The sequence below is a fragment of the Gallus gallus genome, chromosome 1 (genome assembly GCF_016699485.2).
Source record: "Gallus gallus isolate bGalGal1 chromosome 1, bGalGal1.mat.broiler.GRCg7b, whole genome shotgun sequence".
Lineage (NCBI taxonomy): Eukaryota > Metazoa > Chordata > Aves > Galliformes > Phasianidae > Gallus > Gallus gallus.
The window spans coordinates 44,957,359-44,983,446 of NC_052532.1; the positions used below are offsets into that span (position 1 = coordinate 44,957,359).

Sequence of the window (26,088 nt, forward strand, 5' to 3'; positions counted from 1 at the left end):
TTGCAAGTGCCATTAATGGTCCTGGGGATATGTTTGTCATTAGGGACTAGACTAGACATCTTGATTTAGTTCCTAGCTCTGGCACTGACTCTTGATTTGATCTTGGATGAGTCGCCTGGTCTCTCTGGGCCTCGATTCCTCTTTCTCAGAACAGCTATAAAATGCATCTTTTCCAGCTTTTGTCTAGTTGGAGCGTTAGCTGAGTGAAATGGAAGCTGGCAGGCGGCACCTGATTGCTTCCTATAAACACATTAGAAGGGTGAATACCAGGGAGGGAGAGGAGCTGTCTAGGCTAAAGAATGATATTGGCAGAAAAAAAACGCCTATAAATAGAAGGTGAATAAATTTAAGATGGAAATTTGAGGAAAATTTCTCACCACCAGGTCATTCAAGTCCTAAAAGAGCCATCCAGGATGGGCTGGGGGAGAGGACAACCTGGTGCATGCAGTACATTTCCACCCCTGCTCAAATTAGAACGTGTTGGGTTGCCAGGGCCACTTGCTGACTGGCAGCAGTGCAGCAGCCCTCATGTCTCAGACATCGAGACGAGAGGTTAGGTGTGACACTGGGTTAACTTTTTAGGGGTAGAGTCTCTCACGGACTGGCAAATGCTCCAGCTGCTTCGGGGGTGGACCTTGGCCAGTTAGTGAGCCAGGTACTTTGGCACAGATGTCATTCCATCTAAGCACTGGTCTTCACAGTGTCAAAAGTTCTCTTCCTGTCTAATATTTCCCAGAAATGGCTGTATTTTAGCTTGCAAGACTATGATTTGAGCAGAAAGGAGGTGGTGGAGATAGTAGTTTTCCCAAGCTGACGATTCTGAGAATGGTATTCTTTCTGAAGAATGTTGGGCATCAAACATCACTTGGGGGTGTTCATGGTTGGTATTTTAATCTTGCATTTTCCCACTCCTTTGCTTATGTTCTAGGTTGCCAAATGGATGCCAGAGACAAGCAGCTTTTGCGCTCCCTGCGCCTGGAGCTCTGCACAGAGGTGCTGGTGGATGGACTGGTTATTCAGTATCTCTACCAAGAAGGCATTCTCACCGACAGTCATGTTCAAGAAATAAAATCCCAAACCACCAGCCAAAGGAAAACCATGATGCTCCTTGATATTCTTCCTACTAGAGGACCCAAGGCTTTTGATGCATTCCTGGATTCCTTACAGGAGTTCCCATGGGTTAAGGACAAGTTGAAGGTGAAGCGTAAGGAAATGACGGTACAAGATCCTGCAGGTAAGGCCAGGGTTGTTGTTGCTGGTATTTTGAAGCTTGTTCTCAAGGTGTAGTTTTGAAAGTGTTGAATGTACCAGTAATTTCAAGTTATGCATCATGGAGATACAGAGCACGATAGCAACATAGGGTGCAGCCTGAATTTCCTGGAAGCCAGCCCAATGCCAGGAGGCACTGCCAAGCTTGGGGTGTGAGCAAGGATGAGTTTCTGGGTATGGGGAGACAGCAGCTCAACTGAGGCTGCCTTTGGAGAGCTGGGAGATGTAGGAGGACCCAGACTCCATTACTTCAAAGGGAAAGGACTATAAAAAGTAGTTTTCCCTAGCTGAATAATGGCCTCCTTGCTACCCATACCTGGTTAATGTGTGTTTTATCTATGTTTTATGGTATTTTGTTTCCGGATTGACAGAATTTTTATTTATGTAACTTTATTATTTTAATGTTGTTTTAATTTAGTAGCATATACTGATTTAGAATTACGTGGTTTATCATGTTTATTGGAGTGCAGATATCTAGGATTATTGCCACCAAAATTACTAGCTGCTGCTTAGTTTTGAAAAGAGTTTAGGAGTCAACTGATTCAGTGGACGTTACGTAATCTTGTTGAACCTCTGTTTTTCTGACATTTAAGCACACATCTAAAACAAGCTTTCTGGATTTGATGTTTATTCTGAAACGATTTCTCTACCAATACATGAATGCAATTACTAAGCTGTTTTGAAGTCAGGAAGACTGCTTAAAATACATTTCCTTGCCCTAGTTTCTTGCAACATGTGTTAGTTGTTAAATAGTTAGTTGTAGGTAATAATAGTTAAATAGTGAAGTAGTTCTCATTTGGGAACATCTTTTTCTGAGCAGTTGGATTAACTTTCCTTCCTTCCCTCCCCTAGCCTCCCCCCATTTAGATTTGGTCATATTATGATGTGTGATTTTTCCAGTGTCAGTGTGCTTTGCGTGAGGCTCTAAGCTTGTGAAGATGTGTGACTCAGGACTGTTGAACATCATGTGCACCTGCACCTGAATTAGCTGCACGCTGGAGAACGTTTTGTCAAGATCTGCTGGACAAATATGGCATTATCTTACCTTAGGACATTTTTAATGAAATGTCACGACAACTTAACTTATCTTTCTGCTGGGTCTCTGTGGAGATGTGCTTTATGCTTGCTCCACAGCTGCGGAAATAGTAAATAATTTCCAGAACTCTTTGGAGAATAAATATCTCGTGCTGCCCATGGGTCAAAACACTGTGGGTTCTCAGCACGGTGCAGACTTGTGGTGTTGAAAGTGTTGGAAATGATGGTGCTGTTATGACAAACCCTGTCATGCTCGTGCTCCTTATTTGCCTTACAAATCAGTGTGTGTGTCTGTTTGCTGATTGCTGGTTGAGCTATTGAATTAATCCTCAAAGTTCTTCAAAAACACATGTGGCTATCAAGTACAGGCAAGGTCCCATCTTTTTTTTACTAGAAAAATGCTTTCTGATTTTTACTCTTTTGACCATTTTGTGGGTTGCTTGTTCCCATTGTGACTAACGTACTGTATTTATGCATATCAGGTTCTTTGGTTTCGAGTGGGCTGACTGTACTTGATATTGCCAAATCTCATGTACAAAGAAAAGATTTCCAGATTAGATCAGAGGTTACTGTCATTTTGTACTGTGGTAATCCAGAGCGTAAGAAAAGGGTAAGCTTTAATATTTGGGCATGGTCTTTAGTAGCCAAAGAAAGAGAGCACCATCTGGACCCTAATAAATGATGAGCACATCCTGAAGTGAATTGGAAACTATGGTGACATCATGAGGGCTGATTACATGCAAGAAAATGTGGTTTGGGATAAAAAGCCTCGCTTTGCATTCAGAACAACAAACTTGTAAGCTTTTGTCTCAGCAGAGTACTTGAGCATATGCTTGGCTTTAAGCATGGAAAAAGCCATTGCCTCTAATAAAACTGTAAGCATGCTTAAAATTAAATGTGTTCTTCAGTGCCATGCGAGATAACTTCTACCTTACTGGAAACAGTTCATAAAAATGATGATTTGTCACTGGCAATTTGTTCTAAAGAATCTATTTCTAGTGAAAAGAGCCTTCTATGCACATCATATGTTTTTTAAAACCGTAAGACTTTTAAAATTGAAATCTGTTTCATGGCCTCAGATTTTAAAATCTTTATTCCTTGGAATCATGCATACTTATGGAAATGGCATGCCTGCTGTTCACTTGTTTATGCTCAATTAAAATTCTGTTTACTCAAGCAAAATATCCTCAGTTTTTGCAGATCTTTTGCAGGATTAAGGACTGGTGGCGAGTTGTTTCTTGAAGGAAGGCTTTATTTTGTAGTCCTTCACTTCTTACAAACTAAACTACATGCAGGGGTTTTTTAAAGTTAAAGCAGGTACTCTATTCCTTTGTCTGTAGGTGACAACTCTGGCACACGCACAGTGATTTTTCTATCTAGGGCTTTGGACTGTTGTGCATTTTGCTTGAAGAGATCAGGCTTTCTATCTGTGGATCAGCTGAGAAGTAGTTTGTTGGTTACCAGTTTAAAAAAAAAAAAAAGCACAACTGTAATTGTTAAGAAGCTTTTAATTTATTTTCTTCCCTTTGTAAAAGCAAAACAAAACAAAACAAAAACAACAAACAAATTAAAGTGTTATTTTAGAAGGACAGAAATAAAAACTTCTTTGGTGGTGCTCCGTAGTTATGATCTGGTGGACTGAGCAGCTACGAGATGGAAGCCAGAGTCTGAGACATAAACAAGACACTTCCACTGACTCATCGTGAGCTTTGGGCAAATTGTTTCAAGGCAACGGATTTGTCAATCACAATTTGTGTAACTCAGCGTAACGTTCACGGAGCAGCATAGATTGTAACTGTAAATTGGCCCAGGATTCAACCCAGAGTGTGCTGCTTGGCTGCTTGCAAATATATGAGCCTGAAAAACTGTGACATCCTGAGTTTCTTTGCTCAGTATCAGTTTAGCTTTAAAGTTCCAGATACTGTTAGCTGCTGTAGTTACAGAGAGCACAGAAGACCTTAATCTTGCAGAGTTCGAGGAACAGTTTCTGCTGGCATCAGGAGACCGACCGCAGGCAGGTAGGGCTACTTACATCTATGTAAGTCCAACACAGAGATCTGAGATCTCATCCCTTTGCTTGTTTATGCAGAGGACAGTCTTTTGTCTAGGATACCTTATCTCCTATCTTGTATGGTTCTGTGAGATGGCCACACCTTGGGGAAACCTTTCTTAAGGTAGGAAAAACGTAACTGTAAGCCCAAAAGGATCAGGAAGAAAACTTAAAGTCATGTACTTTGGAGGTAAATACTTATGACTTTGATTGATTTCAAGACGATTAGGATGTACTTCTTGCTTGTTTAAGAACCTGAGATTGAGTAGTTGACCCGGTGCAGTGTCACTGCTTGACTTATGAATCATTACAAAGATCAACCCCAGTCGTGGGTGTCTGTTTTTGAAGGTCCTAACGTCTGCTGTAGGAAGAGTTAACAAAAATAGCACAGGTCTTTTAAAAGGCGATTGTTTTTTTTCTGCCCTAGTTTGGATAGCTTTAAGCTTTTGTCAGGAGCATAAATCTTCAATATAGTATTATAAGTCCTCTGAAAAGCTACAGCTGTTGGCAACAAAATTCCATTCTTTCTAGGAACAGCACGCAGTTACCCAATATTTTTTGCTCTGAGGAAAATAACATAAGCTTTGAAGGCGTTTGTTTATCAAAGTGTTTTTCTAGTCTCTCTCTGCTCAGGAATTTCTCTACCCAAGTATTATATTTCTACATATATTGTAGGCTGCTGTAAAATTATTTCCTTCCAAAAGTGTTAGTCCTGCACCTCTTTGTAGTATAGATTATTTCTCCACAGGAAGTCACAGCATATTGAGAAAGAGAAAAATGTGAGATACAGTGTTTGCCAGTGGAATTCTGCAGCAGCCGTTGCTATCCTGGCAAACGTTAGTGAATTTGGGGCATCGAGTTACACAGAATCATCTTGGGAAAGCTGTTTTGTCACATCTAAGCCAGGAATATTTTCTAATGTATGATTTCTTTTCCTTTGTTGTTGTTGCGGTACCTACTGAGCGGTCTGCATTAGGGTCCTTTTAGACTCAGGTGAGGTTTTATGTTTTAAACAGATTTTAGTGGGGTTGGGGTTTTTCCCTGGACTTGTGTGAAGTGCATGTTTTTGTACAGCTCTCTAAAACTCCATGTTGTGTAACACTTGGATGAAGCATGCAAATACAAAGCAAAACAAGTACTTCTACTGCGAAAGCCATCCTTCCCTCCACCCCAGCTTTACCAAAGTCCTTTTCCACAGCTGGGTTGTAGGTTTATAAGAGTTTTGATTCAAATGCAGCAGCATTAGGACATGGGGAAGTTTAACATCTCTTCTTACCTTTGTTGGCTGCTTCCTGCCCTCTTCCTATTCTGCTTCCTCTCACCTCTAATGCAGTGAGGAAACAAGCTGGTTTCTGCCTTTTCCATTTGGATGTGAGATAGGAGAGCAGCTGAGGTATTCCTTTTCTCTCCCTAAAATGGTGGACAGAAGGGGGTGTTTTTTTTCTTTCTTCTCTTTCCCTCCCCTCTCTTGTATAGTCCAGTGACAGAAGGGGGAGTTTCCTCCCATAGAGGAAAGGGATGGGCTTAGCAGTTTTGGCTGCACTAAATTGACCTGGATGAAGGAATGCCCTTGTGCCACATCCCAGTGCCTGAAGGCTGTAGAAAAAGTACTGTAGTTCTCTGGAGAGATTCAGATCCATCTTTGTAGGAGAATTTCCCAAACTCTTTTCCATATTCCCATCTCCCCTGAAAATCGGGTGTTACATTTACGGCTTTGGCTTTGCTCCTGACCGCAGTGAGATCTGGCATTAAAGGTCTGCACACACACTCAATAAACAGCATACATCGTGATATGGACAAGTAATCAACTTCCCTGGTTCTCCACAGCGTTCTGTGTATGTATTTTAGTTTGAATGTGCATATGACTGTAAGTTTTTTTCTTAATTATTTTTTTACAGTTTAAGGAATATTTTTATTGCTTTTTTTTTTTTTTTTTTTTGCCCTGTTCATAAGCAGCTATGTTCTCTCTGTTTACACTTTACATTTTCCACTTGGAGAAGCCTTAATCATAGCCATCACTAATGAGAACTGTAACGTTCCCCCTCAGGTCTCAAGCAGTTTCTTTCATGCAAGTTAACAGCCCTATCAGTTGTACTTGATATCATCCTCAGTAACACAGGTATGTGAGGTTAATGGTAATTTAAGATTTAGTAAAATGTTTAGTGCTCTGAGAATGGGAGAGGAGTTAGTTCTGGCAAGAGAAGTGTTTGGGCTAGCTGTGCCTGGTCAACTACTTGTAACCAGTGCCAATGCTTTGTAGGAAGCAATGGGTAACAGGGATTTAGCACAAGGAATGGGAACATCCATCTGCTAATCAGACTTAATGACTTCCGAGGCTTGCTGCTTACCCAATGGCTGGATCCAGGACAGCATGGAGGTTGCCAAGGCCAAGCATCAGACCTTGCTACTCTTTCATGTAGGCACTAGTAATACTTAGCAGGTTGAGGATGACTGGGGGGCTCAGTGACCCAGAGTGAAGAGATGGAGCCCCAGAAATGTTCTCCATCCTGGGCAGGAGTGGATGCATCCTCCGTGCTCACACTTCTCTATGTACCCAATGGCACGGTCGTACAGGACTGTGTGACCACAGGATCCTTTTCAAGAAATGGGGATTGCTAGGGACCAGTGGTATCAACTGAATACTGTGGGGCAAAAGTGTCTTTACCTGCAGGTGTGCTGGAAGGAATTGGAGGTCTGCTCTTACACGGTGCAGTGATGCCATTGAATTTGCAGAGACACGATGGGAAGTTCACACAATTGCACTATTCTGGTGAGTGGTCACAGGCTCTTAGGGGTGCTATTGGAGTCTGGGCAACAGGCTGGTCAAGAGCTATGGGTGAGGATCAGATTGGGAGCTCAGTAAAAGACATGGTGGTAGCATCTGTTGTAAAACTGTCTGATCAAAAATAAGCAGCTCCTGGAGAAGAGAAGGCTTCAGGGGAATCTCATAACAGCTTTCCAATGCTTACAAAGAGATTATCAAGAAAACAGAGGCAGGCCCTTCTAAGCAAAGTGTGGTGGGAAGATGAGAGATGATGGGAGTTAGTTGAAATTCTCACTGGCAATAAGGAATAATTTTTTCATGATGAGGGCAGTCAAGAGGTGAAACAGGGACCCAGAGAGGCTGATCAGTCTTCATTTTTGGAGGTTTTCAAGAGCCAGCTGGATAGAATGCTTAGCAGGATGGTTTGAGCTGATTCTGCTTTGACCAGGAAGTTGGACATGAGACTTCCTGAGGTCTCTTCCAAACTGAATTTTCCTAATATCCTGTTAAGTCTTCTTAAAAGAACACTTACATCTCAGGCCCTGGTTCTCAGGGCAACTTTAACCACCTTGGTGCGTACTGAAAATGTGACACAGTAGGGCAATCCAAGAGATTTCTAGAGTGTGGAGGGGACAATATATTGATGGCCGTCCTAGATGGGTAGGCTAAGGAAAGCTGTCTGCTGGCCTTGCTTCTCCAGATAAGGAGCAACAGTTTAGGGATGTGATAGTTGAAGTCAGTCTTGGCTGCGAGTACCGTGCAGTGCTTCAGTTTAAGATCGTGAAAGAAGTGAGGAAGGCAAGTGCCGAGCAAAGATCATGGACTTCAGCTTGTCTGTGAAACTGGTTGATGGGACACTGTAAGGGACAGTTCTGAAAGACAAAAACACCCAGGAGACACGATTGATTATCAAGAAAAACTTCAAATCACCAAAAGAGTCCATTCCTGTGTGCAGAAAAAGAAGCAGGAATTGCAGGAAGCCAGTTTGGCTGTAAGAGGAGCTTCAACTGAACTCATGGTAGAATGACTACTTTTGTGGATGACAGGCGTAGATTTTGTTTACCTTAGCGCTTTCAGCACAGTTTCTCTTAGTATTCAGGCTGTGAAAGTGTGGACTTAATGCATGGACTGCATGGTAGGTGGAAAAAAAAAAGCTGGACCGTCAGGCTCAAAGGCTGGTAGTCAATGGTTAATTAATTAATTCTTTGTCTGTTTTCCTCTTCAGCTTGTATCGTAATATGATAAAATCATGCCAGTGTTTTATGTGTCCAAAACCTTGCATAACTGCAGTCCTCTGTGATCCTTGAGATCTTTAGTTAATTGTTGCCAGCTTCCCCCTGTTGGCCTTGTCTCGGAATGTGGCATGGGAACCACTGAAAATGCTTTGTGCAGACAATGATCATTGTTTTCTAAAACAGAGGGGAAACGTTCTGCTAAGTACCTTACCCTACAGCTTGATAAAGCCAGTTGTAAACTTAAAAAAAGATGCAGTTGTTATTTTTGCATTGTGTTATCTGTACTGACATTTTGTTGATACTGATTAATAACTCTTGGGCCCCATATGCGCACACTAATAAATACTCCCGAGTAACTGAGATCAATTCCTACTTAAGTCTTTTAAGATCTCTTTTCGCAAAATTTTTTCTTCATGGAGATTTTCTTTCAGAGCTGGCCAGCAATTTTTTTACCACCTCCAGAATTGCCTTGGAGCTTCATCTGAAAAAGTGTGTTTAATGCTCGTATTCCCACTGTGCAGAAAAATCTACTGGCTTTTATGCGTTAAGACTTTGAATGCTATTTTTAAAAAGAATGCAATCAGCAAAGCACAACCACTTTAGTTTGCATGCACAGCTGTCCAGAGTCAGAAAAAATGTTGTCTAATGTGTTAAAGTAAAAACCTGACTGGCTGAAGTCACAGGATCCTGGCTTCTGTTGGCTAGAGCAGGACCACCGGTAAGTTGATGATCAAGGATGCTGAAGGCCCTGACACTGATGTTCTTTCCAGTGAAGGAAAGGATGCACTGCTGTCTTCCCTACACTGACAGGGTGCTGTGTCCTGACCTTCGAAGCAACATCTTTTCTGCAGCTGAGAAGCTATTACTAGTTCAGACTGCCTGTGCTGTGGCATTTTGCCTGTTGACTGAGAAGATCAGCAATGTCAGAATTCCTTCTGACTGGGAAATGTCACTTGTATGACGAAGATCAGGAAGTTTCTCTAAGATCCAGGTAGTTATTTATGGTTATTATACGTGAGAAGCCTCCTTGCTTTGCCATACTGAACTAAAATTTCCTTACAGATTTGTTTATTTGCTTCTGGTCGTATATGTTTATATGAATGAGAATTAAAACAAACAGAATTGTTTGTAACCTCAGAGGGATGCTGCTGCAGTTTATCCTTTTAGATTTAAGATTTATACAGGACTTTAAAGGCAATTTTTATCTATTTGGCAATTGTCTGTGTAAACAGAAAACCAGTTTTGTTGCTTTATTAAGCCATTGAACCCTTGTTCCACTGCACTGTGAGATTTTCTTCTTAAAGTTTTCTTCCTGCTCTTGCTTTGTCTGTGAGTGGGTTTGTGTTCCGTCATATATTGATGTATTGACAAGGAGTTGTACACGTGTTCTGATAAACAACTCTGTTTCACAATGCTGTGAACTGAAGCTTTACCATTTCTTCCAATCCACATTTAGAGGAGGAGCTGATTTGATTTATATTACACAGTTTGTGTGTGCGGGAAATAAGCATTAATGCATCAGGTCAAGGGGAATAAATTGCCATTAGTGCACCATTTCTTCTGGCAGCCTTCTTAATCTTAGTGTTTCACCACCTTGCCTGGGATTTGCAAAGTACTCGGAGTTAACCCAACCCTCCACCCTTCAAGGTCAAGGGTAAGCTCTCTGGGCTTTAAAGAAGGCAATTTTAGTCTTGTGCTGATGCTTTTGAAAATCTTACCTTTCATTTGTGGTTAATGATGTGTTGAGCTCTTTAACGAACAGCTTGTTTCAGTCTTTGGACCTGTCTAATACATGGGCTACGATTGAGTGAAGGGGCTTTGTGCAAGTTCAAACAGGTAAAGGGTTAACGGAGCCCCTTGGCAGCCCCAGGGCTTCCAAAATAGGCAGCTGATTCCGCCTTTACACAGGGGTATGTGAATCCTCAGCAAAGTAAATGCTGAGAAAGGACAGCTGGACCAAAAGGAAAACCAGTACTTTCTAGTATTTCTGTGTAAAAAGTGTACTTCTTCCAATATGTTTTTATTTACTGCAGCTGATGGCTGTGTTCACTCAGCTTTTTGAAGGGACATTTCATTCCTACTCCTCTTCTGCTTAATTAAGAAGTCATGTGTTTCTCTGTGATCCAATTCTGCCACATCCCACGAGAGATGAGCTTTTTCTTGGTGTCTAAGTACAGTGATTGCGGCAGTCATGATGGCAGAACACTCTTGATCTCCTTGTTTTGTGTGCTTATGGGGCATCTGACAAGTTCACCTGCAAAGTCCTCATTTTAGAAGCAACTCAAGGTTATAGCTAGAGGTGCTAGCTGGCTGTTTGTAGTAGAAGTTAATTCAGGATTATGGGGACGTTGCACTTGCAGGCACTCTGATCCCAAAGGGGAAGCCTTAAATCTTTCCCTAGGGAGCAGCTGGATGTGCCCGCAGTGAGGCCTCTAGGCCTTGAGCTTTTGCCACCCACGTTCCATGTCACCCAGGGCACGTCCCAAGGCTGTCTGCCTCTTGGCAGCGAGGTTAGACATTTCTCCAGCCATCTGTCCATGTAGCCTAATCCAGTGGACATTCTCCACACTGCTAGAGGGGTTGGGCAGCCTCTACCAGCAGCAGGGCATGGAGCCTGCACTTCCATTTTGTCCCGTGTTGCTGCAGGGGCGGTGCATCCTGTGCTGAAGGGCCTGTTATCTTTGTAGGAGAGGGCCTTCAGTCCCTGGTGCTGCAGCCCTTTGTGTAGAGCAGTTTGGCATTGATGTGGCCCTGCCATGTGATAGGTAGATGTTCCTTGTGACTTGTCTCTTAGTCACTTCCCTGGGGTGTGCACCTCTGGTATATGTGTATGTGGCCACTGGCCCTTTCAGCTGTCTTTAGCAAACCTGAAGTAGGGGAAGCACTCCAAGAGAGATATGTAGTGCATTCTGGCCATTGAAAGAAACATACCTAAACCCCAGGAAGACATAAGATAGGGCTCGAGTTCCTCTCATCCTTGTTTCATATAGGCTAATTTAGTCAGCTACCTGTTGGCTTGCTGCCTTTTGTGAATCCCATGCCTAATGCACCTAACTTTCCCCAGAAACTGTGCCCGTTTCTTAGTGAAATAGTTCAGATGTGTCCTGGAAGTGATAGTGCTGTGCTTCTGCTCTGCACTTGACCTCAGAAGAACTGATGCTGTGATTGTGAGTCCCATTGAATTTATCACATTTTGTTTGTATTTTTTTGGTTTCTCTAGTTCTCTTACATAGCAGTATTATTGTGTGTTTAAATTGTTCATGTAAGTACATGGTGTTTCCTTTCCTGTGCAAAGTATAAATACATACACTTCACTTGACTGTCTATCGCTGTTACATACCCTAGGGATTTTTCAGCTCCCATTGTGATCAACAAGTAGAGTATAGGTAAGGAAGATGTACCTAATATCTACTTAGCACATGTCTGCCCTTTTAATAGCAGGCTGTTATCATACTTCTGTATGGGCAAAATTGAGTTGGCCGGCTGCTGGTGTGACACTGCATTATCTGCTGTCTTGCATAAAACAAAAACTTGAATGGAGGAGCTCCTCAGTCTTTAGAAGACAGTGCTCATTTTACATGACATCCCTATCCCAATTCATGGAAATGTGCATTGCTCAAGTTGGTTTAATTGTAACAGGTAATTAGAGACGTGAGCTAATGTATTTAGACTCATCCTGCAGACGTTAGTTTCTGTGGCTGAATGCATGTAGGCATGCTTGTTGGCCTCGGCTGGATTACCTGTGTCTAAATTTTAAGTGTCAGCAGGATTGGGCCATAATGTGTAAAGAGAGTCTGTAGGAGGGGAAAACAAGTGGGATTGAAAGATGCACGCTGAGTGTAGTATGTGTGGATTTTGTTATCCTTGTTGTTTCTATCAGTTTGTGATCTACTATAGTGTACAAAAAAAGAAAAAAAAAAAAAGAAAGAAAAAAAGAAAAGAATGTCAGTAGTGCAGTACTTTCCCTAATATGAGAAATAGGGAATGTAAAGCTGCTGTTCACTTGGCTTTTATGCACTAGTCTGTTACATGACAAGGTGTTTTCATGACTAACGCTGATCAGAGACATTCCTAATGTGATTATATATCCACTGCAGTGTTCATTTTGCCTCTGGTATGTGTACCCTCTTAGAACATTCTCGGCACCCCAGGCTCAAGTTTAGAAAATTTCTCCCTGCTTGTTTTGTGAAGCCAGATAAGAAGGAAGCTGTGATTTACAGCCTTGAATGTTCGATTGGACAGCCTTCATTTCCCGTGCTCAGCAGCCCGTGCACTTGGTAACCTTCCTTCCGTATCACTGGATATTTTTGTTGACAAAGATTACATTCTGATTAAGAAGGCAGTGTGCTGGACTTTCCTCCAATTGTTCTGCCTGCTGAAAGATACTACCGCTTCCTATTCAAAACCTTTTTTTGACAAGTGCTGAAAGAATTTTGGGATGTATATATTTTTAAAACCGATTCTGATAATGCGAGCAATGGTATTATCTTCAGATTCTCTGCATGTCTTCTGCAATCATCTGTGAAAGGTAGGGAAGAGCTAACTAGCCTTTTGTATTTGTTCATAGACCTTTTACATGGGCCTTAAGCATTAGATTGTGTTGTCAGCGCCCTTCCCTTCTGTTTTGTCCCTCAAGATGAAGGTCACCACTATACATGTGTCCAGTTTTGTTTTTCAATGTAAGTGCTTAGCTGAATTCTATCAAGTATCAGCTATTTTTGTCCATAAAATTTCAGAGGTCTAAACTAAGGAAATATATGGGATGTCGATGTCTTAATGCTGGTTCTTGGCCAACTGATTCCTCACGATATGGATCAAAGGAATGATAGTGAATTATTTATGCAGAGTACAGCATTACTATTGTTTCATGTACTAAATAGCATCCTGCCCAGGTAAAATAGCAAACCCTCCAGTTTATGTAAAGATGGACACTGTTTGCTTGTTCTGGTATTTGCTGTCCTTTCCTTGGGGATTCGTTCTGGGAATCCGTTATCGTGTCAGCACCATTGTTACTGTGTCAGCAGCATATATGGACAAGTCTGGAGCTCTTAAGACTTTATCACTGTCTTACGTTACTGTCTGTGGGGTGTTTGTGAGCTCTTCCCACGAAGGTTCAGGAGTGCTGGAGAACACCACTGCACTAAACAGAAACCCTGGATTTGGAGACCTAGTAGTGTTAATCCTGGAGCATCAGATGGGCAGGCAGTCACAAGGCATTCGTATTCCTGGTGGTAAGAGATTCTGTACTGCCAGAACTAATTAGCTTTCTGATTTGGCACAGGCTAATGTTTATGTGCTTATAGGCTTTACACTGATAAATCCCTTTTCTCCTGTTCTGTGCCATAAGTGTGGCTTTTAGCTTTTACTAGTGCTCAATTCCTATTGAGTGTACAAGTCATTACATTAGCCCTTTTTTCCTCCTGTAGTGCTACTACCTCTTAATTTCTCAGACTGCTGATTTAATCTTGTGCATCAAGAAAAATCTTTACAATGCTATATTATTAATGAAGAGTTGCCCTCTGAAAAGATTAAGTCCTTGGGTTTCTTGAGTAAGTGAATACCTGAGCATGGTATAAAATCTGGAACATCACTTGTGTTCCTACATCACTGCTGCCTGGACCTGGTTCTGAATGACTCCTTGACAGTCCTTATCTAGTTCCAGTCATCTGGGAGCGAAAGCAGTTGTGCTTTTCCTCATTTTGAATAGCCTTTTCCCTCTCAGTTTGCTGTTTCCACTTGCATAACCCTTTCTCAGATATGTTAGCATTATGGCATACAGCTGATTTAGTTCTGAGACACAACACACTTTGGTCATACATATCAATTAAGAATTTAATAGCAGTTATGTGAACAAATTGAACATCATTGTATTACATCTTCTTTAAAGATCTAGAAGTGAAAGTACTAGGACTTTGCTAGGATTAAATACTCTGCCTTTGTCAATATATTTGGAATAGGTACATTATTATTTCTTATCAGCTTCCAAGTCCAATGCTATCACAAAGTTACAAACGGAATTTCATTGGAAATGAGAAAGGATCAAGAACTAGCTGCTTTGTGTCACCACAGGAAACAGCCATGAGTTATCTCTGTGTTTGTTTTCTTCATTACACCGAAATAGACTATTACGTTTGTTTTTTTGGAAATCATTTCTTTTCTGGCTAAAAGCAGTCCACACCAAAATAACCTTGAAGTGTTCTGCCAGTACAAAAGTTGTTTGTCCTTCCTTTGCAGTGGTAGCATTCATGCTTGCCATCATGGTCTTCTGTCTTTTTCAGGGTATCGTGTATCTGCTGTAAAGACTGAAGCGCAGTTGTGACTTCTACTTTGTCCTTAAATCATTGCAGCTGTGCAGCAGGCACTCACCAATGATGGGCTTACTTTTCATAGTACATTTTATTGAATTCCTCACCTTGGTTTTGAAAAAAAAAAAGGAGCTTTATCAAGACTTAATCATAATCCTGTCTTATCCTTGCATAGCACACATTATGAACTTGTCAGTATTTGTACTGGATAAATCTTTGCCTTGCCTTGGAGCTGTACAGGCACATAAGTTTTGAAATTATTTGTTTCCAACTGTGGGATCCATTATGCTTCAAGGAATATTCCTTTTAGTCTCGTAATCTTGTAGTTGCTAAGAAAGCTTCCTTGCCCGTCAAGTCTTAGCTGTAAAAGGAGGGGTGCCTGGGGTTTTGTTCTGTATTTCCATGATACAGCCTCTGGAGTAAGAGGACTGAAGGAGGAGGAAGGAAGATGATAGGACAACTATGCTGGATCTGTCTTGTTCAGTATATCCATTGAGCCAAGAAACTTGCCGTCGATGGCTGTGGGAGTAGCTAGTCCAAGCTATCTTTTAACACCACGGTCGTAATTATTTTCATGTGAAGTGATAGTGCAAGACATACCTGAATAAAATGCGTATGCTATGTCTGGAACACAGAGATGAATTACCTCAGAGGTAGAGGCAGAATGCAATCACTTTAAACAAAGTATGATTTAAGATCCAGATACGGGAAACGTACTATCAGATAAACTTCCCCCATCATTCCAGGCTTATAAAATAAGGATTGGCATCAGCACACAAAGACGATTGGTGCTTTAGGAATGCCAAAGAAGATGCAGTTATTTGTCAGAATAACTGCTTGTTTTTTGCCTAAAGGCTATGAGAAAGTTTTGAGAGCTGTTCTCAGCTTTTAGAGGGTCACCCTTTCTTGGTAGCTTGAATTCAGGCTATACGTACATACATGTAATTTATTTCCCATGAGAAATCAATGTGCTTACATAGATGAAAATAATTTGTTTGACAGAATTGGTGCTACTAACAGACCACAGTTCTCTTACTTTATGATGTACACAGGCTGACTGGTAGGATGTTTGGTGTTGGGAGGAAAAACAGCGGAATCTGATGCTGTTCTTTGATGTTTTCTTATGGGGGAAATGATTGAATTATGCTTAGTATAGAAGAAAGCTAAATCGCTTGTCTTAAGAATGGTTTTAAATCATTTACTTTTTTCTCTCCATATAAATTGGGTGTGTTGTGCTGTAGGCAGCACCCAGCTGAGCAGTCTACTCAGAAAAACTTCTTGCACTTTGAACAAGCAGTACTTAGCAGCTGGAGCTTTGCCCCCATACAGAAAGTGTGTGTGTGTTATATTTACACTGTAAAATACACCAACACTTAATTTTGGGTTAGTTTTCTTTGTGACTAAAGCCAGGTGAAAAGCTGAAACTTCCTTTTTGTCTACAGTCGTTTTGTAGTTTCCATAAATCGTCAAAGCCTTATAATTGGTTTAGTTTCATTATGAAGTCTTGAAGTCAGCCTTAAAAGATCGCTCCAGGTGAAGCCTGTTGTAGCTCTTTTGGTTGCAAGTTGAAGTTTTAGATTATTTTTTGTTTTGTTTTGTCCTGAACACAGAACAACTCTTTTAATAACAAGAAAAAATAAGGGTGAGGTGCGCTTGGTATATGCAATCCTGTCCACTTTGTCTTTTCTCATCATATTTCTTAGTATGTAGGTTGCTCTAAAAGTAATGCCTTCTACTTATTTCCATGGAAACTACAATAGATGCAAAGAGCACAACAACTCTATTTGATAGAGCAAATTCTCAGCTACAAAGCACTATTTTTCAACATAGTCACCTCCATTAGCTATGCATTTTCACCAATGAGGAACAAGAACCTGTGTGCTGCACTTACAATAATCTGCACCAGCAGAGGTGATCCACCATTTCACAGATGCTATGACAGCACTGTTGCTAGAAAAGTGTTGCCTGTGCAGTCAGTCCATCCTTCATTGATCGAAACAGTCAGAAGGTGCCAAATCCAGACTATATGGTAGGTGTGGTAAGACAGTACAGCCGAAATTGGCAATGTGCTCCACAGTCTTCAAAGTGGTATTATCGTATTGCAAGAGAAAAGTTGTCTTCTTTTCTGGGCTGGCTCTGGAAATTCAAACTTTCAACTCAGTCAGCGCTGCATTGTGGCAGTCAGAGTTGATGTCTTGTCCAGGTTCCTGGAAATCCAGAAGTATCACTCCTTTCTTATCCCAAAAGACAGTGCACATCACTTTACCCCCAGGGGGCTGCGTCTTGAACTTCTTCTTTGATGGAGAATTTGCAAACTCGCTTACAGTATTCTTTCTGGTTGTGCATGAATATTTGTGGGACCTACCTGGTGCAAACTTTGCATTATTCCAACATTGCCACCATTATCTTCAAAGCACTGAAGTTGATATTCAGCTCTCTATGCAGTTCGCTGGTCATAATCTGCCGATGAGCAGAGAGGAGCTGATGGAGATGCTCTTCATTTTGTGGTGTGACAGCTATATATGGCCGCCCGGACCATGCCTTGTCTTTCATGTCACTGTCACCACTGCTGAAATGCACCAACTACTGCCTCACTGTGCTCACAATGACTCCTTGATCTCCATCAACATTCAGCAAGCATCAATGAGTGTCAATGGATGCCATTTTTTCCCTGTGGAAGAATCCAGTGACACACTTTTGCTTCATATGTTCTTCTATGTCAGATGCCATTCTGTCACACTGCCCCTCTGCTGCTGTCTGTCGCATGGCAACAAAATGAAGTGGAATATCGTTGGGAAGATTCAACCTCTACTGCCATACCACCAACATGTGCCTCTGATGTCTTGAGCCAACATAATAAAATAGGAGGCGGTACTTTCAGAGCAGTCCTTGTATAAATGGAGCCAGCGTTGATTGACATCCTGTATTCCTATTGGGCACTAGGACTATTAAGAGAACTTTTGTTAATAGGAATGGAACTTCCAGACTTCTTGAAGGCCAGCAATGATTTTTCATTAAGAAGTATATAAAACAAAAGCTCTTGTATGGCTTGATCATTCATAGGAATTATATTCTTAAGCCTGAAAGCTTTTAGTTTATGTTTAAAACTCATAGAATAAGATACAGCTGACAGGTGTAATAGTGAGGACCCTTTAGGCACATGGGTCTGATGTCAGAGGACACACTTTTCAAAGATTCTCACTTGTCAAAGATTCACACTTTTCTTGCAAGGCGCCATTCAGTGCTGGAGGGGATTTTAACACCAGAGTGAAGTCTGGATGTGCCAGGTGTTCATAACTTGCCACAGGAGACATCCTCGTTAACTATATCTCCATTTCTCTAGCTTTTCAGCAGATTGTGATCAGCAGCTCGTATTGCATTTAGAAGAGAAGTGAAAGCTGATCTAAAGTATTCATAGTCATTCAGGAGAGCTCGTGGTATTGGTATCTGTGCAAACCTCAATTTTCCTGTACTTAACCTGTTTTGATTTGACTGCATGATACTATCCTTATCCCAATGTTTTTGTCTCGCACTGCTCCCCTGGAACTGAGGTAAGCTCGCTGCTGGTAATGTCTGGCACATTCATTGCCATGTTCTGCCTTGACTTGACCGAAAAAATGGCATCTCTTAATTGGCTTTTCAGGAATAGCTCCTCTTTCAAACAGTTCGGTTTCCTCTATCAGCAAGTACCACCGCTCCTTTATTCTATTTTCTCAGAATTTCTGATCCAACTAATTCGTGGCACTGGAGCTCCTTAAACCATTCTGCAATTTGCCTTACATGTATTTTAGTCTCCCTGCCGACTACCCATAAAAGTATTTGGAAAAGAAAATTCTCCTTTTAACTCAATAATAAAACTGATGTAAAAAAGTTCATGTAACAGTCTGCTGCACTCCCATGGGTGGCTGCGTTACACGGGCTATCTTATTGTTCTCCTGCTTAAAACAATGTTACCAGGGAAAATGGGTTTCAGAAGTTTGTTTACACGCAGTTGGGCCTGCAGAAGGGGGGTTCCAATGGGGGGCTCTGCTCTCGAGCTGCACTGTGGCTGAAGTTGTCTGGACACCAAACCAAGGTCCCCACAAGGCCCCCACTGGGATCCCCACTGCCCCTCAGGCCAACGCAGGCCGTGGGCACAGAGGAGCGCCTAGCTCTTGGCTTTCACTTCTACGCCTCGAGGGTTAACGTTCCTGAGTCCTCCCCCGTCATCATAAAGAATGTGTATATATATATATATACTTTTAATGACGGCTGAGAATGGTGGGTCTGGTAAAATGTCTCCGGGGGCCAGGCACTTAGACCAAGCAGCAGATAGCATCCCCCCGGGCAGGAGCTGGGAGCGGTGCTGGCTGGGCGGCAGAGGTGAGGGCGGGCCGGGTGCCGTGGAGGGAGGCCTTCCCGTCAGTGCTGCTCAGGGGACCTTTCAGCGCACGCCCTGCCTGACGCACAGATCGTGGTTCTCTTCTGGCAGCGAGCGGGGTTTTTATTCTTTGAAGAACACTTTTGTAGCTCTCGGGCATTCATAATTCTCAGCTTACTCTCTCAGGCTTAACTGTTCCCTTTTGTGGCCTGTCTTGTAGGTCACAGACCGTTTCCTAACACGCTGATGTCAGCTTGCCTCTAAGCCCCTTGTGTGGTCTGATCGATGTTGTACTTTCTGGTGTGATCGGTGCCCTTCCCCAAATGCCATACATCTTGTGCTTCCTGACATCCGTCATGTCTGAGTTGGGGCAGTAGGCTCCCTTCCCCCTTTGCAACAGCTGTATTTATTTCCTCCCAGTATAGTCACTCTATATAGTCTCTTGGAAGACTTCCTTAAGAGCCTTTTGCTTACGTTTCAGTAGATGGCTTCTCAAACCGCTCCCAGCTGTGCCATCCATCCGGGCAGCGTTGGGCTGCTTGGCTTCAGAGCTTTCTGAGAAAGCTGAAAGGATTCTCGTATTACTGAGCTGTGAAAAAAAGCTTCTGTGAAAAATTCCATCCCTTCCTTCTTGGGGTTAATGGTTGCATTTAAGTTGCAGAGCAGAAGAAAGCTTGTTTGGGTATTTGAAACAAAATAAAGAAGAAAAAAAAAAACTTGCTCTGCGTGCTGGTGCCCCCTTGGTTTCGGTTTGGTGCGGTGTTAGTGCAGAGCACAGCCCCACAGCGCGTTCGCTGGGCAGAAGGTTGTTTTCTTTAAACATTTGCAGCCTTTTCACTGTATATTCTCTTTTAAATGGATTTTAAAGATCATTCCAAGCAGCATGCCAGGGCTTTGAAACAACTCTCCTGGCCTATTCCACCCATCTCTCCCGTGTATTTCTAACCTATATTTGCTGTCAAACTTGCAGCGCAGATTCTCTGCACTATATGATTTCTGATTCAGGCAGGCATCTGAACTTCGCTGTTTCTGCTCATTTCTATTTTTGGGTCAAGTGCCGTGCGGCCCGTTTTTGCTTCTAACCTTACTGAATTAGCACAGAAGGCTGCTTCTGTGTCTCTGTGGACATATGCATTTGTTTACTGGCAGTAATGGGGTGGTTGCTGTTTTCCCAGCATGTTAAAATCCTGCTTTTTTCCTGACCTGGTGTGCCGATAATGTCCAAACCTGTTCAGACTACCCACTTTTCTTTGAGGCTTATCAGCCCTCACGTTTCAGGTGGGTGCTCAGACCGAGCCCAGATGCACGTCGCTCAGCAGCTGTTCTCCTTGTCACAAAGCTCCCCTCTTGCAATACTTTTTCCTCTGCACCGAGCTGTTAATTTTGTCTGTGTGCTTGTTTGGTTTTGTGCTGCAATCTTCTGAATCGTGCCTGAACCAGGAGAGCAGAGTGATTTGGGAATTCTATTCCCAGTTCTGCCCCTGATTTAAAGTGTGGCCTCGGGCAGGCGGCTGTCGGTCTGCCTTGCCGTCTGCTCGCAGGAGGTGGTGGCGTTCCCTTTGCATCTCGGGGACCATCGGCCGCGGTGCAGGGCATGGTGGCACGCTGCTGTGGCATCGTGAGCACCTCCGAGCCGCCTGCTGCCTGTTTGAGTTGTCCCCTCCCAGGCCAGATGGATTTGAAATTTATAGTTCTGAGAAACTGGAGTCCTTTGTTCATTCTGCAGGGCTGGGGTTTTGTGTGTGTGTGTGTGTGTGTGTGTGTGTGTGTGTGTGTTTTCTGTTGTTTTTTTTTAACCTCAAGATGGGGGTACCTAATTTAATAAAGGATTCGATCAGCTGGAATGAGCACTTCTGAAAGCAACATGCAGCAGAGGCTTCCAGGAGGAGGCCAGATGCACGAGCCGGCTTTAGGAGAGAGAAGGAATGAGGCAACTGTAAAATAAAAGATGTCTAATGTAGTTAACATACAAATACCGTGCTCAGAATGAATAGTCTGCTCTCTGTCTTCATCCTGCTGGAGCATGGCGGTGTGTCAGACCTCGCCAGCTCTTTACTTTGAAGAGGTTTAATGCTTTCTGACAGGTGACAGGTTTGGTGGCATCTGCTTTTCTGAGATTAAAAATTAAAAAATCCACCTGCCTTCCCTTTCACTTGGGGTCTGCAAAGGGTTAAGGACTGCTGAATGCAGACGTATATGGTGTTGTATTGATATAATGTACTTTGTAATAGAAAACAGAACTATCCAGGTCAAATATCAATAACATTCTATAAGCCTTTCTAGGAAAATATAATTAAAACCATTCAAAGCTGTTTCCCATAACTGAATTTACTGTGTCTTATTGACTTCAGTCCCACGTCTACAGTAAGATATTATTATTGACTGTTAGAGTTCTGCCTATTTTAGAAATAAAGAAAAACACAAACTCAGGTGGTGGTATTCAACATCCATTAGAAATCTTGCTCTCCTTTTCTGCCTAAAGCAAGGGCAATATGGTATTGTTTGAGCAACAAAAAGGTTGGGTAGCCCTTGGGTTTGTTTAGCTCCACAGAACGGAGCTAAGTCAGTGGACCATCAACCGAGAACCTCTCCCACATCCTACATTTAAGCAAGTTACTAATTTGCACCAAAGGCTGCTGATTACAGCACAGCCTCTGGTTTTATTGTCAAGCTATATTCACTTGTTTTCATATTGAGTATCACGAATAGGATCCAGAGTAGGAAGTTCACTAAATTGGTTAAATATTTCTGACAGAATGACTTTGCTTGTCCAATCTGTCCCTCCCTCTCCTTAAAGCAAATACTTTGTCATTATCATATACATTTAAATCATGAATACAGTCTCCCAAGCATATAATTTTCATGATAAATACATTTGCTGTATTCAGTGAGTTCTTAAAAGCCACGTGCTAGCACAGCCTCTTCAAAAAAGAAGTGTACCAGACTCAAAAACTGAATAAAGACCTGATACTATGCTACATTCACTAATTCTATTTATTCTGAAGACTTGTACCAAATATTGACTATACCTGTATTTTTTTTTTTACACAAATCTGCTAGTGGAATAAGTTTTAGTTATAAATAGTAATAATATCGAGCTGTTTGTTTGAGTATTTCGGAGCCTAAGAAAAATCTTTTCAGAGAATAGTTTTGTTGTTGTTGTTGGCTGTGGGTAGATGAGCACTTTATGGTTATCACTCAGTATTTGATCAATATTTAAGACTTCTGAAAAAGTCAGGTGTATGCATATGTATAAAATAGGTACTCGCACAGAGATGCATATATAAAGAAGAAATGGGCAGAGAACCTCATGGAGAGTTTAAATGCACGCTTCCTTGCAATTCAGAGTGCTCATTTAACATTGGTCTGATTTTACTGAAATTTCTCAGAGGTTGGTAGGGGTTGCACTGTAGAAGAGAGGAGAATTCAGTCTGTTTTCTTTCTACTTGAATTGCACTGTATTGGGTATATTTGTGGCTCGCACGGAGCACCTAGATTTAACACCAGCTTGCTTTAAAAACATTTAGATATGGAAATTTATTGGTTATGACAGCCTAGAATATTTTTAGTTTACTGATGTTTTGTGTGTCTTTTTTATTTAGTCGGGGTTGAATTGCTAAAGGAGCACCCCTCACGTCCAGGGACTGACAGTGGTAGCAGTCAGAAAAATCTGATAGTCAGTGATAAATGTGCTCAGAAAGGGATGAGCTGAAAGAAAATCCTTCTGGAAGTGTTGAGAGCCGAGCAGGAATATTGTGTGTGGAACAACAAAAACTACTTTTTTTTCTTTCAGCAAGTATCCTTTTGCCTTATTATGGTTTAATAGGTACGTGTGAAGTTGGTAGGCAAAATGCTTCGGTAGGAAACATAATTTTACTCCTCGTGCTGTCAAAATTGCTAGAACTCTGTGACTGAGTTTTTAAAACTACAGATTTAAAATGAAGAATAATATCAGCTGGTGTCATTATTGCTGTTAGATCCGAATGTTCAGCGCAAGGTCATCTGGGCGAACAGCATCTTAATTTCTTTCCTTGTTCAGTCATTTTAAGTTGCCTGCAGATTGTAGGCAGCTCTGAACCGTAACTTTCATATTGAACTTTCTGAAAAAATAGAAAAGCCCAAATCCTAAATATTTCAATTTGATCTGCAGAATATTTTACACTCTAGGTATTTGTTTAATATTGTAATAACTGTGTTTTTGATACCGATATTTTTTGCTCAAAGTATTAGAAACTACATTAATATGTAAAATGGAACAAGAGTAAATGATTTGGAAATCGGTAGGACTCCGGTGGCAATTTCATTACTTCTTGTCATTTCTGTTTCTCTCGTGTCTGGCTTAAAAGGGGCTCTGCAGCCTGGTTTTGAGTTGATGCACATCTCTAAATATAAAGGTGCTGGTGGTGAAATATGTGCCAGGGGGAACCTGTATGGGATTTTCACGTGCAGTCCTGTTGTTCTCTTATCTGTAAAGAAAAGTGCCTCCAAAGTGATGGACGAGCACACATAGCACACAGGCTGAGCAGTGGCTGTAGAACTGTAGTCCCCCAATTCCCCTTTTTTTTCCCAGAATCGATAGCCCGGTGCTATGCCACTGCAAGAGCTAACATTGCTTGCAAGCATTATACTATCACAAAATGCTCTGCATTAAAACTGCCATGTTTTAGCATACAGGTGGCAGTAGGAAGATTAAACCAAACAAACGAACATTACTAAAAGACGACAGGAAAGACAGTCTACTTCTGACCTGCATCACTTGTTTTCAGTGTAAACTCCCCACCCCCTCCCGATTTCTCATATAACCAATGGATGCTTGGAAAAAACATTGTTAAATCAATTTTTCACATGCATGTATAAATTTGGCAGAGTCAATTACTTGTCTGGGCCCGCTACTGTTACATTTTTAACTCTGTTCTCACTTGCTGTGTGAGAAGCATCAGTGCAGCATGCAGACAAATTGTTGCTGCAGTAACATCTGGAGCTGCCTGTTTTTTCCTGCTGCAAATTAATTATTCTCTTTATCTTTAGGATTGCTGCAGAACGTTGTGATTTTATGATTATTATCAGGCCTTGTGAGGTAGTTAGAATTTCATGTAATAGCTTCGTGAGTTCAGAGACCAGACTTTACTGTACAAGAGTGGTTAATGCATATGGATACACCCCCAAAGTTTCCAGTAACAATTACATTCCAAGAAAGGTGCTAAATATATTGCTACCAAGAATCTTCTGTTTTTTTCCTCCCTGGATCTTTGATGTCATTTGGGAGTGCCAAGAATTTTCACTTCACCTACTTAAAACATTTAAATGTGAATATAAAATTTGCTTCAGATTTTATTCTACCCAGGAAGCTCGATCCTGTGGCTATCACTTAGCAGAAATTCCCACTGCATGAAAGCAAGTCTCCCTTGTGTCAGGGCTGCAGGAGGAGGTCTGCAGCTGCAGTCAGCCCTTCGTGAGGAAATTATTCGGAGCCCATGTGAGGCTGCCGGTGCTGTTCCTCTAACTGAAAGCTTAGCTACAACGGCACACACTCCTGAAAGGAAAGTCCTCGAGATGGGTTCTGATGGCTTGTTTCTATTTTATAATTCAGCGATGTAAACTGGTTGACGGTGCTGTGCTCAGAGTTTGCTTTAATTCGGGGAGATGCTGGACTTTTACATTTTGGGGAGAATGAGTTCCTGATGTAATTTTTATATGCCCAAAGCAAAAGCTCTGAACGGATCTGAAAGTATGACATACTTCTTTAGGTCAGCGTTATACTTACTACATAGTTTCTACCCATGGTTACTTTGCAAAGAGAGAGCAGATGATAATTGGGGTAGTTTGCAGGCAATAATAACCTGCATTTTCTCACAGGAACCTTGGTAACAGTGTGACATAATGAAGGTAAAAGCAAATTGAATTAGAAAAACAGCAAACATTGTGTTTTATAACCCAAAATAAAATTCTTCAGCAGCAACTAGTCCTGTAATGTAATCCAATCTGTTTTAATACTGAGATTTTTCCAAGAAAGCAGGAAACAGTAAAGGGTAAGGCTTTCAAACCTCTGCTGTTTCGTTTACAGATCCCTTGTGTTAATTTAATGCTTCTAGGGAACTGGGGCTCTTTCTTTTTCTCAGAATCCCTTCTCTAGGAAATACTGAGTGGTGTGGCGCTGAGAAGCAGTCATGGTTTACAACAGATAAGCCAAAGGACCTGGCTTCAAATTCCACACTTCTTTGAGAAAACAAAACACGCCAATGTGTCTTTTCCCTAAAGCTAGTGTTTTCTTGCTCTCGTACTAGAAAAAATTTACCTTAGAAGGGACGTAGCAGGCAACCTTGCAGGCACTGACTCTTCTCCCCTTCTCGTGTCCCTCCAGTGCATGTCTCAGCATCTAGTAGTTCTGTGCAAGAGGATTGTTAAGCACTGAAGATAAACATTTACAGCTAATGCTTCTGAAGCACTGCCCTGAAAGTTTTGCTGGCACAAAATTCACTCTCCTGCCGATGCAGCCGTGCCAGCTACAACCCTGGAAGATGCACTTGCTGCCCCTTCCCAAGCCCTGGCTGTGCACTTTTCCTGTTCTTCTCTTCCCGCAAACCGGAGACACCCACCTGGAAAACTGGGTTTTGCAGAGAAAACTCATTTTGTCTGGAAAAAAATAGAGTGAGTTGCTTGCAAAAACAGCCTAGCTGACGTCAGCTGCGTGCTTATTTGTAGTCTTCCTGTTGCAGCAGCTTTAGGAGATGCTGGGGCAATGCATGTTTTGGCCTCTGTTTCTTTTCCTCATTTTGCTGGTTCAGAAAGAGGCTTTGCACGGTGAAGTCTGAACTTACAACAGCTCTGGCTTCTGCAGTGTGGTTGGCGGGGGTTGTACTGGGCATAAATCATAGGTTTTGGGCAGCGGGGGCTGTGAGGCGTGCCCACAACCTGCCGGAGCCCTGCCAGCCCCAGTGCCTGTCCCACACCTGCCTGGGGAAGAACAACAGCTGTACGTGGGAAGAGGCACTGGGAAGGGGACACAGCAGGGGACATGGCTGCGAGGGGCTCCAGCTGTGGGTGATGCATACCCTGGTGGAGGAGAGCAA

At 42.0% G+C, this 26,088-nt stretch overlaps 1 protein-coding gene and 1 long non-coding RNA gene across 9 annotated transcripts in view; one reads left to right on the forward strand and one right to left on the reverse strand.

The window, feature by feature from the left end:
- Window positions 1-26,088, forward strand: part of CRADD (CASP2 and RIPK1 domain containing adaptor with death domain) — a 77,935-nt gene that overhangs the window by 3,190 nt on the left and 48,657 nt on the right. For 5 of the 8 annotated variants that reach the window (XM_040695938.2, NM_001397043.1, XM_040695932.2 and 2 more), the window contains exons 2-4: window positions 929-1,234; window positions 6,402-6,473; window positions 7,026-7,124. In XM_040695938.2, coding sequence (XP_040551872.1) covers window positions 937-1,234; window positions 6,402-6,473; window positions 7,026-7,124 — 469 coding nt within the window. In that variant the 5' untranslated portion in view covers window positions 929-936. The remainder of the gene's footprint in view (window positions 1-928; window positions 1,235-6,401; window positions 6,474-7,025; window positions 7,125-26,088) is intronic. The other 3 variants (NM_001030748.2, NM_001397044.1, NM_001397045.1) reach the window with 1 other exon arrangement.
- On the reverse strand, window positions 3,798-25,653 carry LOC112533381. Its single transcript, XR_006933810.1, has 3 exons — window positions 25,615-25,653; window positions 25,314-25,403; window positions 3,798-7,990 (listed from the first exon to the last, which is right to left on the reverse strand). It is a non-coding gene; the product is annotated as an uncharacterized LOC112533381 (long non-coding RNA).